Consider the following 16,939-nt stretch of genomic DNA (forward strand, 5'->3'; position numbering starts at 1 on the left):
ACTAGTCTAATAGGGAAGGCAGATATTAAGTAATTATAGAAATAAAATTGTGGTTATAAATTGTGATAAGTGCGATGAAGGAAAAGGTTAGGGTGCTATGACCGCTTGTAGAACACACATGACCTGGAGGGGTGGGAATGGTCACTGTGGCTTTCTTTGAGGAAGTGGTTTTTCCTAGAGATATGAAGGATGAATAAGTTTATGGGATAAAGTATGAAGAGGTGAGGTAGAAAGGTGTTCAAAGAAGAGGCGATGTGTGAAGAATTTGAAGTGGCTAAGTATGACGTGATTGAGTAACTTAGAGAAAACTACTGTCACTGGGACAAGGAAAGGTTGCAGAGTGCTTTGTAGAAGGTAGAGGCTAGATGGGATGGAGTCTTGTATATATGACAAGAAAAGCTTTTGGTTTTATCTTAAGAGATAAAAGTACTGTAGAACACTGTGGAGTACTGTAAGAGTGACTGATGTGATTATGTTTGTCTTTCAAAAACATTAACTACTCTAACAAAAGTAGATAGGTGGAGAGGACAGAAAGAACAAATGCTTGTAGACTTGGTAGATTATTATCCAGAGAGAGAGGTTTGTAGTAACAGAAATAAAAAGAAGTGGATAGATTTGAGATAGATTCAGGAGGTAAAATAGAACTTGTCGAATGATTGTATATGAGAGTGAGAAAGGAGGTATCTGGAATATTCAGGTTATAATGGATGATGGTGCCATTCATTGAGAGAGAACACTGGAAGAATTTTGAGGGGCTAAGAACATGAGTTTGGATTTGGCTGGATTCTCATATCTGCCTCTGCATTCAGTCTGTTGCATTGCATTTTGATTGAAATGTATGAAAAAAAAATCCTCCATAGATGTAGTTGGCAAAGGGAGGAATGTTGTAATGATTTTTTAAATATAATTATGGGTATTCTTCTTTGATATCATACAAAACTGGACAAGTGATAGTTTCTTAAGGGTTAGTTACAATGTGGATTCTGAATCATGTCAGTGAACTTTTTATACTCTGTACCCATTTTTAAGCTTGTACAATTGTGCACTGATCATTGATTTACTGAGCTGTACAGATATTCCAAATGTTAACATATGTCATTCTACAGTATCACAAACTCACATTTGTTTAATGTGAATACTGATATCAGAAAAGTTTCAATATTGGGAAGCTGTCCAGTTCATGGTGGCAGATACAAGTTTTCCAAAATTGTCATTTTTCCTTGAGAGCTTTAATGTTATCATTGGCGATAAATACTGTCAGTTGTTTTCCTTGAAGGGGAAGGCTTATTTACTTCGTTAAGTTTTAAGAAAATGTTTGCCAGATATCCAAGTCTGAATAATCATGGTTTGTCGGAAGTTCTTTCAAGTAAACATGGTGTTGCATGAAAAAAGTGTCTAGTTCAGCTCTATAACAGTGCTTTCCTTTGACACAACCATCATTCTTCAGGATGCAGAAGTGCTTTACGCTTACTTCCATTTTCTGATGTAGGATATTAAAAAAAATAGGTATTCGAGGGTTGAGTTATAGTAAAATAATTATTGTTGCTTCATCAAGGTTATTCTGTAGTGAAATTGGCTCCTCCCTCCCCCCATGCTAGAGCTTGGCAGTGAAGAATCCAGTTAGTAGTAGTACAGTTTAGTACCCCTGGCCTTGATTCATGCTGAAGCACCAGCAGTTTCATCCACCATTGCTTTTGCATCGTTAGTATACATGTCAACACAGGAGGAGAGTGATTCAAAAAGAGAAAGGACAATTGTGTTTAATTGTGGTGAGAGGTCAAGTAGGGTGAAGACTGAAAGGTGTCCTTTAGCCTCATTCTCAAGGGCATTGATCTTTTTTTTTTCTTTATTTATTTTGAGAGAGTATGGTCATGAGTGGGGGAGGGGCAGAGAGAGGGAGTGACAGCCTCCCAAGAGGGCTCCTCAGTGCCAGCACGGAGCCCAACGTGGGGCTTGAATTCAAGAACTGAGAGATCATGACCTGAGCTGGGGTCGAGTTGGACGCTTAACCGACTGAGCCACACAGGCACCCCCTAAGATCATTGATCTTAATGAGAGCTGAATGGAGGGTGATAAGGGGCAGATTTGAATTGGTCCAGAAGTAGGATATGAAGAAATAGAGATGGGGAGTGTGGAAAAGGTTTTTGAAAAATTAGATTGGAATGGGGGTGTAGGGTTTTGTCTTTTAAAGGTTATAGAGGTAGGAGAGAGAATGGAATATCTATAGTGTTTAGGATTCTGAGAAACTGGGAGAAAATCAGCTTCTGTTAAGACTGGTGCTTTTTAAACTTCAGTGTGCATGATGTGAATCATCTGGGGATCTTGTTAAATTGCAAGTTATGATTCATTTGGTCTGGTGTGCTACCTGATAGTCTGCATTCCTAGTATGCTGCCAGATAATGCTGAAGCTGTTGATCAGAATATCTTAGTTTAGTAGCAAAGCTCTCACTGTTGGAGAGAGAGATTTTATGTGTTCTTGTTGTAAAGCAGGGAAGATGGAGAGATTAAATGCAGATGTTTTAGGTTTGATGGTAAAAAGCTGAAGGGATTTCTGTCTGATGACATCTGTTTTCTCCCTGGAGTAGGAGACTAAAAAGAGTGACAATACCTCGGATTGGTATGGGGAAATTATTATGCTCATATAGTGCTAGTAGCTTCATAACAGATATCCCTGTCTCCAAGCTGACTGTACCCAGAGTTATAGTCTTAAAATATTCATGGTCTTTTCCCCCAACTTTTTTGAGGTGTAAAGGGTCTTAAAATACTGATTTGATTGTATCACTCACTTTTACAAAATCTTCTGGGTCTTTACCTAATGGACAGAATTTAAATGTTGATTTCAAAGACATCTCCTGTGTTCCTACGGTACTAGATACATAATATAACTACTACTTTTGTTTTTCTGTTGCTAAGCATAGTGCCTGGCATACAGTAGCTAATATCCAGATACTGAGAAACTGAAGAAATTATTCATGTTGTGCTTGTTTTTCACTTAGGCCTAAAATGCCTAAAAAAAGTACTTTACGGAGTCATGAAATTAGTTGGTAAGCATGCAAGAGAAGGAGCATTGTATTCTCTGTAGTACAAAGAATGACAGCATCAATATGTATTTTCCCTACCTCTCTGTGTTTATGTACCTGCCTTTTCCATATTAACTCCTGTTCTCATCTACCTCATGGTAGAGTAACAGGGAAGTGAAATTACTTTTTTGATCAGCCCACAGCTGATGCTTTCTTGATTAGAGAATGTTCACCAAATTATGTATAATCCTGAAAAGTTAAGTAATTTCTGTTTACAGAAATCAGGTGTTTATATACTTCTTTTCAGTGGATAGCAGAAAGAAGCGCTGGAAGATGAAAACCATTCTCTAAGGTTCTTATCCCTGGGCTCTAGGGGGCTCATAGATAATGATCTTCAGTGAGCTTTGTTTATCAAAGTGTCTATCGCCTTAAAATGTAAAAAAAAAAGCCAACTCTTCCAGTTTATAGAAAATTTTAGACCTTTGAGTTCCTCAGAGCTTAGCACTGTCTTGTTCATCTTTCTCTCCTACCCCCCAACACTTAGCACAACGCTTGGCATAAAAAGGCATTCAGGAGATATTTGTTGGATGAATTGCAGTCAGATTTGTGTGTGTATTTTAACTGGAGAAAAGCAAGTCTACATATTGGAATTTTACTCCTTTTTTCTTTGAGAGGGAAGGCCATAATTTTCAACTGCCGTGCCATGAGTTATTTTTAGTTAAGCAACACAGTGTCAAAGCTGGGACAGGGACAAAAATAAAATAAAAGATTTGGGGCACCTGGGTGACTTGGTCAGTTGAATGTCTGACTCTTGATTTCAGCTCAGGTCATGATTTCAGGGACATGGTATCGAGCCCCGCATAGGGCTTAATGCTGAACATGCAGCCTGCTTAAGATTCTCTCTCTCTGCCCCTTTCCCTTGTTCACACTCTTTCTCTCTCTAAAATAAAAAAATTAATAAAATAAAAGATGAAAGGACTTAAAAGATGCTATTTATTATCTTTACAAAACCAAATTTATTAGACTTTTATAGTTAAACTTTAGTTTTATATAAAAGAAATGGAGAATTTACAAACCGTAGTCAGTAACATATTGCCACTATACATAACTTCCTTTTTTTTTAAAGTTAAATTTTATATTGTAAATCTTAAGAAATCTTGGCCAAAATTCAAGTGATGCAGTCTAGAAAAAGAGTATGATATAGTATAAAAACTATTACAGTGCCCAGGGAAATTATTTCTCTTTGGAACCTCATGAAACTTGTTCTTATTTTAAGTTATTTATCTCTGCTTTTCATCAGGGAAAGGTTCTGATGAGATTGCAGGTAGCATTTTGGAAACCATTGCTTAAATATGGATTCATCTGAAGTTTCTTAATCTCATTGGTGTGGTTGACTGGTCTGACAGTTCCATATAGATGAGTAATCCTAATGTTTCCTAGTTAAGAAACATAGACCTTTGAGTCTATAGGTTGGTATTATAGTATAGTACTAGGTTTAATACACTGTATAAATGTAATTTCTACCCATAAAGTAAGAGACAAATATTTAGCAAGTAAAATTTTGAAAAACTCTTTAATTGAAAATAAGATTTTATACCATAGGTGTATACTTTTAGTGCTATTCAGGGAGGTCTGTGATTATTATATGCATGATCTTTATTTTTTTTCTTAAATATATTTAAATTACAGTAAAGTTCCACTTTTGACAAATGCAGAGCCATGTAACCACCACCCACAGTCGAAATGAATAGCAGTTTCCTAGAGCCGTACCTTTGAAGTTAAATCCTTCCCCAACTCCAGTGCTTGACCATCAGTGGTTTGTTCTCTGCTGCTATAGTTTTGTCTTTTACACAGTGTTGTATGAGTAGAATCATATATACGTTGTGTAGCCTTTGAATCTGGCTTCAGATTCAAATGTAAATGTAGTATATTGCATTTGATAATCATCCATGTTGCTGTGTGTGTAATAGTTCCTTCCTTCCCATTGCTGTGTAGTACCATTTTATGGATGCATCCCAGAGGTGGTTTATCCATTTACCTCTTGAAGGTAAATGGTTTTTCTAGTTTTGGTCATTATGACCAAGGTTGCTATAAACATTAGCATACCGATTTCTGTGTAAATATGAATTTTCATTTCTTCTGAAATTCTTAGAGAAAAATCTGACAAGATGCAGAAATTGGGAAACTGATTTCAAAATTACATGGAAATGCAAAGGACCTATGCTAACCAAAACAAGTTAGAGGACTAATGATACTGTATTTGAATCCCTGTTCTATAGCTACAGTAATCAAAACAGTGTGGTATTGATGTAAAGCTAAATGGATTGATGAGATGGAATAGTTCAGAAATAGACTCATGTACAGGGACACCTCATTTCAACAAAGGTGCAAAGGCAGTTCAGTGGAAGAGGGTAGTTTTTTTTTGTCTGTTTGTTTTTTATGGTGCTAGAACAGTTGTATCCACATGGAAAAAAGAAAACTGTGATTCATATCCCACACCTTACACAAAAATAAACTTAAAATTAATCATAGATCTAAATGTTAAATGTATAATTATAAAATCTCTAGAAGAATACATAGGAGATAACCTTTGTGACCCTAGGTTAGGCAAATATTTCTTAAATAAACACCAACAACACAATCCGTAGGAATAAATTGATATGTTTAACTAATTCTTTCTGTAGTAGAGGACTGTTAAGGTTACTTAATTCTTCTTGAGTGAATTTTGGTAGTATGTCTTTGAAGGAATTTATGGGCATAGAGTTGTTTGTAGTATTCCTTTTTTATCCTTTGGATGTTTGTACAGTATTTAGTGATAATTTTCTTTTTCATTTTGAGACTGGTAATTTTTATCTTTTGATCAATCCGACTAAGATTACCAATTTTATTAATCTTTTCAAAGAAGCAGCTTTTGGTTTAGTACATTTTTTATATTTTCTTGTTTTAAGTTTTATTGATTTCTGTTCTGTATTAGTTCCTTCTGCATTGGTTTGAAGTTTAATTTGTCCTTTTTTTCTGGTTCTTAGGTGGAAGCTTAGGTTACAATTTGAGACCTTGTCTAATATAAGCAATTAATAATAAATTCCTCTTTTCGCTTTAGTTGATTTTGTTTCTTTTCATTTGGCTCACAAAATTTAAAAACTTCCTTTAGAACTTTCTTTTTTACCCATAGGTTATTTAAAAGTGTTGCTTAAGTTACAAATATTTGGGGGTTTCCAGATATTTTTGTGTTCTTGTTGTGGTCAGAGAATATACTTTATATTTTTTTAATTGTTTTAAATCTGTTAAGGTTTGTATTATGGCCCATGTGTCTGTTTTTTGGTGATTTGTCCACATGCACTTGAGAAGAATGTATATTCTGCTCTTGTTGGGTGGAATGTTCTCTAAGTGTCATATTAGGTCAGGTTGATTGATAGTGGTGATCAGTCTATATTGTTGATTGCCTGTCCATGTGTTTTATAGGTTCCCGAAAGACATGTGTTGAAATCTCCAAGTATTTCTCTTCCATTATTTCTGTTTTTCCAGTATTTTGAAGCCTTGAGGTGTCTTTAAAAGGATTGTTTTCTTGGTGAATCAACCCTTTTGTCATTATGAAAAGACTCTTTTTATCTCTGGTAATTTTCCATGTTCTAAAGTTTATTTTGTCTTCTATAACTATAGCCACTCAACCTTGCTTGCTTTTTTTTTTTTTTTTTAAGATTTTATTTTAGGTAGCCTCTACACCCAACATGGGGCTCAAACTCACAACCCTAAGATCAAGAGTCACATGCTTCACTGACTGAGCCAGCTATGCACCCCGCAAGCTTTCTTTTGATAGTGTTTGTTTAGTCTATGTTTTCCCATCCTTTCAGTTTTAACCAATTTATGTCCTTGTATATATGTGGGTTTCTTGTAGACAGTATATGGTTGGCTTGTGTGTGTGTGTGTGTTTTAAGTAGGCTCCACGCCCACTGTGGCACTTGAACTCACAACCCTGAGATTAAGAGTCACGTGCTCTATTGAGCTATTGGCTTGTGTTTCTTTAAATCCAACCTGACAGTCTCTTGTTTGAAATTGGTGAATTTAGACCATTTACATTTGATATAACTTTTAGTGTATTTGGATATATGTATAATGTTTGAATATTTGTTTTTTGTTCAGTTTTTTTTTCTTTCCTGTCTTTCAAAGTATAGAATATTTTGTAGTGTTATATTTTAACTTAGCTATTGTGTTTTGTCTCTGTCCCTTTATGTATATATATTTTTAAACGTTTATTTTTGAGAGAGAGAGCATGTGCGAGTGGGCACCTGCAGGGGAGGGGCAGAGAGAGAGGGGAACACACAATCTGAAGCAGGCTCCAGGCTCTGAGCTGTCAGCACAGGGCCAGTGTGGGGCTTGAACTCGTGAACTCTGAGATCATGACCTGAACTGAAGTCGGCTGCTTAACCAACTGAGCCACCCAGGCACCCCTAATATTTATGTGTTTTAAATTGATATACATTGAAAATCTCAAGATACTCTGTTACAATTTTCACTTTCAGCAGTCAGGTTAATGGGAGAAGAATAATCTATTATATTTACCTATGTATATATTTCTTTTTTTCATTCCTGTAAAGTTCCATGTATCTCTCTGGTGTTCTTTTCTTTCATTCTGAAGAACTTTCTTTAGTATTTCTTTTAGGGAGGTCTGCTACTGATGAAATTCTCTTAGTCTTCCTTCATCTGAGAATATCTTTATTTTGCCTTCATGCTGTGAAGATACTCTTGCTGGATATAAAATTCTGGGTTGAGAGTTCTTTTCAGCATTTTAAAGATATCATTCCACTATTTTCTCACTTTAATGGTTTCTGATGAGAAATCTGCGCTCATTCTAATCTTTGTTTCTTTGTGTTGTATTTCCCTTGCTCTTTTTAAGGTTTTTAAAAATATATGCCTTTGGCTTTTTGCTATTGGATAATGATTTTTTCTGTGCATGGTTGTCTTTGAATTTGTCTTATTTGAGGTTTACTGAACTTCTTGAATCTGTATGTCTTTGACCAAATTTGGGAAGCTTCTTCAAATCTATTTTCTATAGCTATTTTTTTCTCCTTTCCTTCTAGGACAATAGTGGCACAAATGTTACATTTTTTGATAATGCTTCCTCAGGTTCCTGAGAGTTTTCCTTTTTTTTCTCCCAATCTTTTTACTCTCTGTTCCATCTGTAAGGTTTTTTCCCTTCACAAATTGTGCTTTTTATTTCTAAAACTTTTATTGGATTCTTTTTTATATTTTCTGTTTCTCTGCTGAAAACTTCTGTTTCCAGTCATTTCAAGAATGTTCACATTTACCTGGTAGAGTATAGCTATAAAAGCTGATTTATAATCCTCTTTCGTAATTTTAACATCCAGATTGACTCAGGCTTGCATCTGTTGGCTGTCTTTTTTTCTTGAGTTGGATAGATCAGATTGTACTGATTGTGTTTCAAGTTATTTTGGATTTTACCTTAGATATTTCGGATATTGTGAGATTCTGGGTTTTATAAAAATCCTCTGGAGATAATGTTGATTTTGTTGTTTTATATTGGTATGTAGTCAACCCAGTTAGATTTAGACTGCAAGTTCTGTCTTGCTCTTTGTAGGTGGTGGTTCCAATGTCCGTGATTTCATAGCCTTTGTTATGGTGTTTTGGTCTACTCTGTACATGTGTCATTCTTAGTATAATCTGGGATTTGGATGGTGGATTATGTCATAGTTGTCAAAGTCTTTGCTGCTGTTCTTCACCTCTCCTCCACTGTGCAGTTTGGAGGTGAGCTTAGGATTTGTGTTGGGGATCCTCTTTTTTGCTCTTTCTTCTGAGATTTCCCCTGTATCTTTTGGCTACCCAGAGCCCTTTTTTACTAGTGTTCTGAAACTGGGACTCTCTTGATGTTACAGCTACACTTCTTCCCACCCCCATCCTCCATTCTTCTTCCCCCTTGTGCTGGGACTAGACTAGACTACCCCCCAGATGAAAGTATTGAGAAAAAAAGAAGAAGATAATAGGATTCTTCTCATGCTCTTTTGACCACAGGGGCTCCTTTTCTTAGTTCCCAGTTCTCTGCAGGGCCTTAGATGCTCAGGCCACCTCCACTGCACTGTGGATGTGTCATTCATGGTTTAGTTTGAGGCTTAACTCTGAGGCTAGCCTTTGGGCCAGGCAGGGAGAAAAAGCCTCAGTACTTTTTCCTCACACTCTCTGGCTCACAACGACCCTCTTTCTTGGTTCTGAGTTTTTGTTCTGTGCTCCTGCTACATAGTTTGGGGACTTGCCTCATCCAGGGGTCAAACCAGGAAAGAAAAGAGGAAAGGAAAAAGCCCCTGAAACTCACTTCCATCATGGGTCTTTATTTAAGTTTTGACTTCCTATCCAGTCTATCTGCTGTGTACTTTTCAGAGTCCTCAGATACTTTTTTTTTTTCCCAGTAAGTTTATTTTGTGAGATAGAGAACACAAGTGGGGGAGGGGCAGAGAGAGGGAGAGACAGAATCCCAAGCAAGCTCTGTGCCTTCAGCGCAGAGCCTGACATCAGGATTGAATTCACACACATACCGTGAGATCATGACCTGAGCTGAGATTAAGAGTCAGAGTCAGACACTTCACCGACTGAACCACCCAGGTGTCTCAGTTGCTTTTTTTGTTTTGTCCAAGGTTTTTGGTTGCAATCATTGGGAGAAATAGGCTGTGATAAGCTTAGTGAAGTTGACTTGTCCCAAACTTTAAATTTATTTTCTGGGAATTACAAAATACGTTTGTTTCAAAAATTTGAAAAAAAATCAGAAAAGTTTAGAGAATGAGAAATTTGGGAAATTCAGAAGAGTTTAAAGAAGCTTCGAATTTCTCTAATTTTCAGAGAAATTATCTATAACTGCACCATTCAGAAATAAGCCATTTTAACTTTTTCCTCTAGTTTTTTCTCAGGATATTTTTACACAAACACTAATGGCTATGAGTTTTTTCATTTATTTTATATTTCTGTTAAACAATATTTGTATCATAAGTTTTCAGTAAGTACCTTAATAAAACCTTCATAACCTGTCATACAATTATGTCATATACTTAATTATGCCCTTGTTATTAGATATATATAGTTCATATCACTGAAATCTTTGTACATTTTTGTCTGATAACTTTTTTGAAGTCTTGAATTCACAATTATATATAAAAGGAAATCAAAATTTCCTCATTTGTTTGAAATATTTAATTATTTTTAGAAATCTGACCAAATGTGTTTGTATATAATTATCTTCTTAGAACCACCTTCAAAATGGTACTGCATTTGATAGAGGACCTTGTGGTTGTTTTGAACTTTACAGTTTATTGTAGGAAAATCCAATTGAAGATAATGTTACAAATTTTCATTCCTTGGAGCAATGAATGAGTAGGTTTCTAAATTTTGATTTTTATCTTTTAAGAGAAATTGGAATGGAAATTTTATTTATTTATTTTTTTTTTAAATTTTTTTTTTCAACGTTTTTATTTATTTTTGGGACAGAGAGAGACAGAGCATGAACGGGGGAGGGACAGAGAGAGAGGGAGACACAGAATCGGAAATAGGCTCCAGGCTCCGAGCCATCAGCCCAGAGCCTGACGCGGGGCTCGAACTCACGGACCGTGAGATCGTGACCTGGCTGAAGCCGGACGCTTAACCGACTGCGCCACCCAGGCGCCCCTGGAATGGAAATTTTAAAATGATGTTTATATTTGCCCAGCATGGTTTTGTATGTACCTCAAGTATGTGTTCATACAGAAATAAGGTCTGTATTAGAAATACAGGAATAAAATATGAATGATTGGAGGAGCACCTGAGTGGCTCATTCAGTTAAGCATCTGACTCTTGATTTTGGCTCAGGTCATGGTCTCATAGTTCATGGGTTTGATCCCCCCATCGGACTCTGTGCTGACAGTGCAGAGCCTGCTTGGGATTCTCTCTCTCTCTCTCTCTCTCTCTCTCTCTCTCTCTCTCTCTCTCTGTCTCTCTCGCCCTCTCACCCTCCCTGCCTCTCTCTCTTTCTTAACTTTTTTTTTTTTTAATGTTTTTTTAAATTTATTTTTGAGACAGAGAGAGATAGAGCATGAGCATAGGAGGGGCAGAGAGAGAGGGAGACACAGAATCTGAAGTAGGCCCCAGGCTTCAAGCTGTCAGCACAGAGCCTGACGCAGGGCTTGAACTCACAGACTGTGAGATCATGACCTGAGCTGAAGTTGGAGGCTTAACCGACTGAGCTACCCAGGCACCCCCCTCTCTCTCTTTCAAAATAAATAAATACACTTTAAAAAATGAAAAAAATATACTTTAAAAAAATATGAGTGATTGAATTCATTTTGGAATTTTCTTGGTAATTTTTTGTTATTCTCATCAGAAACTCTTTGTGTCCTGAAGTGTTTGTATATATGTATATGTGTGTGTGTGTGTGTGTGTGTGTGTGTGTGTGTACAGCTTTAGGTTCTTTATTTTCTTGGTGGGGGGTTGAATAATTCTGTGTTTAATATAATTAAAAGAACTGTTTTAATATGAAATTTATTGTCAAATTGGTTTGCATACAGCACCCAGTGCTCATCCTAACAGGTGCCCTCCTCAATTCCCACCACCCACTTTCCCCTCCCTCCTACCCCCATCAACCCTCAGTTTATTCTCAGTCTTTAAGAGTCTCTTATGGTTTGCCTGCCTCCCTCTCTAACTTTTTTTCCCCCTTCCCCTCCCCCATGGTCTTCTGTCAAGTTTCTCAGGATCCACATAAGAGTGAAAACATATGGTATCTGTCTTTCTCTGTATGACTTATTTCACTTAGCATAACACTCTCCAGTTCCATCCACATTGCTACAAAAGGCCATATTTCATTCTTTCTCATTGTTTATTTATTTTTGAGAGAGACAGCGAGCAGGGGAGAGGCAGAGAGAGAGGGAGACACAGGATCTGAAGCAGGCTCCAGGCTCTGAGCTGTCAGCACAGAGCCTGATGTGGGGCTCAATCTCACCCACCGTGAGATCATGATCTGAGCCGAAGTCTGACACTTAACCAACTGAGCCACCCAGGTGCCCCATTCTGTGTTTAATTTTAAAAGTTTATTAATTTTATTGTGGCCAGTCAAATTTTATGAAGTAAAGTTTTATTTTATCTTATTAAATGTTTATTTATTTTGAAAGAGAGAACATGAGCGCAGGAAGGGCAGAGAGAGAAGGAGAGAGAGAATGCACTGTTAGTGCAGAGCCTGATGCAGGGCTTAAACTCACAAACCATGAGATCATGACCTGAGCAGAAATCAAGAGTTGGATGCTTAACTGGCTGAGCCACCCAGACACCCCAATGCTAGGCATATATCTTATGTGGATGTCTAAGTAGCTATTTGAATAGTAGCAAACAAGAGTTTGAGGTTGGCTTGTAAAAGATGATTGAGAGAAGTGGACAGATTTAGGATATATTTTAGAGGGAAAATTGGTGTGATTTAACTTATGGATTGGATGTGTAATGTGAGGAAAATAGGGGAAAAACTAAGGATGATTCTTAGGTTTTTGGCCTTTTGAATGGTTGTAATAATCACAAAGATGATGATTTGGGAGTGGAGGAACAAAGCAGGAGTTTTGTTTAGGATATGCTCTTTTTTTTTTTTTTTTCAATGTTTATTTATTTTTGGGACAGAGAGACAGAGCATGAACGGGGGAGGGGCAGAGAGAGAGGGAGACACAGAATCGGAAACAGGCTCCAGGCTCTGAGCCATCAGCCCAGAGCCCGACGCGGGGCTCGAACTCACGGACCGCGAGATCGTGACCTGGCTGAAGTCGGACGCTTAACCGACTGCGCCACCCAGGCGCCCCTAGGATATGCTCTTTTTAAGGTGCCTGTGATAACCATAAAGTTGAGGTTGAGTTCAACGACCAAGTTGAATTATCTATCAAGATAGGGTTTCTCTGAAAATGATATTAAGAAATTCTCGGTCGGGGCGCCTGGGTGGCGCAGTCGGTTAAGCGTCCGACTTCAGCCAGGTCACGATCTCGCGGTCTGTGAGTTCGAGCCCCGTGTCGGGCTCTGGGCTGATGGCTCAGAGCCTGGAGCCTGTTTCCGATTCTGTGTCTCCCTCTCTCTCTGCCCCTCCCCCGTTCATGCTCTGTCTCTCTCTGTCCCAAAAATAAATAAACGTTGAAAAAAAAAATTAAAAAAAAAAAAATTCTCGGTCAACTATACTCAAAAAGAAAAAAAAAAAAAGTTAAAAAAAAATCCCTAACCAACAACTGAAGGCACAGGTTTAAGGTATTACATGTTAATATTACAATGGTTGTTTTAAAGCAGGAAAACCAGTAGAGTATGTTAAGAAACAATACTTGTTTTAAAAAAAAATACTTGTTAGTGATTTTTTTTAGTTCATTATGAACTTTTAAGTAATATAAGTATAGTTCTTTCAACTGTTTTGTGCTTTTTAGAGATAATTAATATTGGCATGTTTTTCCCTGCCTTTTTGCTCAATTTATAGTTGATTTGTATTGAGATTTTGTAATTTGCTTTGATTCTAAACACTTTTTTAAAAATGTTTATTTATTTTTGAGAGAGTGAGCAAGCATGAGAGGGGGAGGGACAGAGAGAAAGGGAGACAGAATCTGAAGCAGGCTCCAGGCTCTGAGCTGTTAGCACAGAGCCTGATGTGGGGCTCAAACTCATAAACTGCAAGATCATGATCTGAACCAAAGTCGGGTGCTTAATGAACTGAGCTTCCCAGGTGCCCCTGCTTTGATTCTAAATTAAAAAATTAGTGATTTTATATATGAAAATGCCTAAGTACTTTCTCATTGTTGAAAAAGTAAGGAGCCATAAAAAGAATTATTTTTCTGCCCATTTGTACAGCCCATGTTCTGTACTATAATTTTAGAAAGTTCATGAAGCAGGTTTTCACTCTACCTGACATAAAGTAAGCTCTTATGTGTTCTGACCATCTTTATTTTTCTCTTGGTAATAAAATTGATCACAGTTAAAATCTGAGAACCTATGTTTAGAATTTTTTTTTTTTTAACTGTCCTCTACCCATACTTGTTCAGAAGATTTGTCATATTTTGGAGGACACAGCAGGGAATATAGTCCCCAAATTGGCAAATACTACATTTCCACATGAAATATAGAAAAGTTACACTAAACACTTGTTTTCTGTTAATTTTTTGGTGGGCAGTTTTTGTACTGGGTAAGAAAGATGAATAATTAAAATTTTTAATGTAAAGCATGTGGTAGATCAGTTCTTGTCCTTTGAATCAAGGACTGTCTGCTTCAGCATCTTATTTTTTATTCAAAAGTTACTGTTTTCTAAAGAAAAAAATAGTTTTAAAAACTGTGTTGTTGGGTGAGCCTGGGTGGTTCAGTCAGTTGAGTGTCCAACTCTTGATCTCAGCTTAGGTCATGATCTGATGGTTCGTGGGTTTGAGCACCGCTTTGGGCTCTGTGCTGATGGTGCAGATCCTGCGTGGTATTCTCTTTCTCCCTGTCTTCCCCTCCCCTGCGTGTGCATGCGCACATGTTCACATGCTTTCTGCCTCTCAAAATAAATGTTAAAAAAAAAAAAAGACTATGTTGTTCCCCAATAGTATTAACATTTTTATAGTCTCTTTTCATTTCTTCAGTTTACTACGTATGCATAGGTAGACAGCAGCAAAAGTGCTTTAAGATTCTGATATGCTAGTCAGTCTTCTGATCTTACCTGAGAGCTAGAGGACTATCTCTTATAATGTTGCCTCAGAGCATTTCCTGCTCAGGAAGATTACAAGTGACTGTGTGACAGAGATTGCTAGTGTTGTGGACTAATAAAAACCACCTGTGTTTAATCAATGACTGGTCAATCATGGAATGCAAGAGATTTTTTTTTTTAAGCTTATTTATTTTGAAGTGAGAGTGATAGCAGAGGAGGGGCATAGAGGGAGAGGGTGGGGCTGAGATAGAGAGGGTGAAGTGGTGATAGAGAGGGAGAGAAAGAATCCCAAGCAGGCTCCACACTGTGAGAGCAGAGCAGTACGAAGGGCTCAATCTCATGAACTGAGTGATGATGACCTGAGCTGAGATCAAGAGTCTGATGCTTAACAGACTAAGACATCCAGGTGCCTCTGTAAGAGATCTTCTGAAATCTTTGGTAGTATTCCTGCTGGTAGACTCCTTAAGTTAAGATCATCTAAGCAGATTAAGAGTAGAGTTGCTTTGATGTTCATACAGATAGTTTTAAAGGTAAGCACACAAAAATTTGGAGGACAAAGTAATTCCACTAAAACATTTAGAGCACACTACCTTTTGTGTTATCTGTAATCCATTTAAAGCTTAGTTTGTGCAGAGAAGTTAGAATGATGTATTTGATTTCATGTAACTGAGATTTCTATGAAATGTGAATCATGGTCTTTCATATTTTAAGTGTTGATAAAATATAGGGGATATTATTGGTACCTCACAAATTCTACTTTTGATAAAACTGTTTTATGCAGGTTTATATTAGCAGGCATTAGACTATTCATAGGAAGGAGGGAGAGCTAAAGTTAATTAGTTTAATATGGTTACAATGTACTGAGCTAAGTGTTTATATAATTTTATTTAATTTTTGTAACATCCATATAAAGTATGTATTCTTTAGATATTATCTTTGCTTTACAAATGGGGAAATTGGACCAGAAAGATTACAAAGTTGTATGTTTTTCCCTTGTCTGTTAAACCCCAAATCAGTACTTGTTCCCATAAAACAGGAATTGAATGATGTTCCTGGCCTTCAGGACCTTTTAATGTAAATAAGGAAATAAAATGATAGATTAGATAGCATGGGCACTGTTTGTATGAGGTTTTAGGAACATGAAAGTACCACTTAGCTATCTGAAGAGGTTAGGGAAGGTTTTACAGAGGAGTTGATGTTCGAGCTGAGTATTGAGTAGGAATTTTTTTTAACGGGGTTTCAAGATAATGCTGCTACTTTATTTAAACTGTTAACTTGATATTTTCAGCAGTGATGAAATTAGCATGTGAGAATTGTTATAGAAACAAAAGCATTGTGAGAAATACTGCCTAATACACATGCAGACACAGTATAAAACGTGCTGTATTATGTTACAGTTTTTATTATTTTGTTAATATTTTGATGTGAAGAATTTAATAATTCTAGGTGTAATATGATTTTTTTTCACTACAGATGTCCTCCTCGCACTTTCTTACCAGCCCTCTGCAAAATTTTTCTTGATGAAAGTGCTCCGGACAATGTGTTAGAGGTGACAGCCCGTGCCATCACATACTACCTGGATGTATCTGCAGAATGCACCCGAAGGATTGTTGGGGTTGATGGAGCTATAAAAGCACTTTGTAATCGTTTAGTTGTGGTCGAACTTAATAACAGGACTAGCAGAGACTTAGCTGAACAATGTGTAAAGGTAAGTCTTTGTTATTTATTGGCCCATTTGAAGGTCACTTAGAGAATAAAAAATATATTTTGCTAAAAAAATTCTTTCATTATTCTTTGAGAGTGGTTGACAGCAGTGGAAATCACGGTCCTTGTGGCACTGGAGAAGATCCTGTGTGGTTTGGGGAAAGAAATCTTATCTTTGATGGAAAATTGTGGGTTACTCACTGCTCATGCGCTTCTGTGCTGGCTCTTGGGTTTCTGGTAGCCACAATCATTTTGAGATAGGTTATCCCTGTTGTTAGCCAAATGATTTTCTCTGAAAATAGTAATAACAGCAACCACAAGTAACATTAACTTTTGGAGTCAGACATTGTACTGAACACTGTACATGTGTTCATTTAAACCTTCATGACAACTTCATATGACATAGGTGCTGCTAACATCAGCATTTCTACTTTCTCAAATAATTCAAGCATACTGAAGTTGAGTAACTTCACTGGGGTTGATACAAGTGGTGGCACAGTCAAAATTTGAAGATTTGGAATATGAACATTAGGAAGTCTGGTTCTAGGCCCCATGG

At 37.0% G+C, this 16,939-nt stretch overlaps 1 protein-coding gene across 10 annotated transcripts in view; it reads left to right on the top strand.

The window, feature by feature from the left end:
• The window catches only part of HECTD1 (HECT domain E3 ubiquitin protein ligase 1), a 93,781-nt gene that overhangs the window by 5,552 nt on the left and 71,290 nt on the right, over positions 1-16,939 (top strand). For all 10 annotated transcript variants that reach the window (XM_025918556.2, XM_086709975.1, XM_086709972.1 and 7 more), the window contains exon 3: positions 16,153-16,387. In XM_025918556.2, coding sequence (XP_025774341.1) covers positions 16,153-16,387 — 235 coding nt within the window. The remainder of the gene's footprint in view (positions 1-16,152; positions 16,388-16,939) is intronic.

The sequence above is a fragment of the Puma concolor genome, chromosome B3 (assembly GCF_028749965.1).
Source record: "Puma concolor isolate L17-30 chromosome B3, mPumCon1.1.hap2, whole genome shotgun sequence".
NCBI classification, from domain to species: domain Eukaryota; kingdom Metazoa; phylum Chordata; class Mammalia; order Carnivora; family Felidae; genus Puma; species Puma concolor.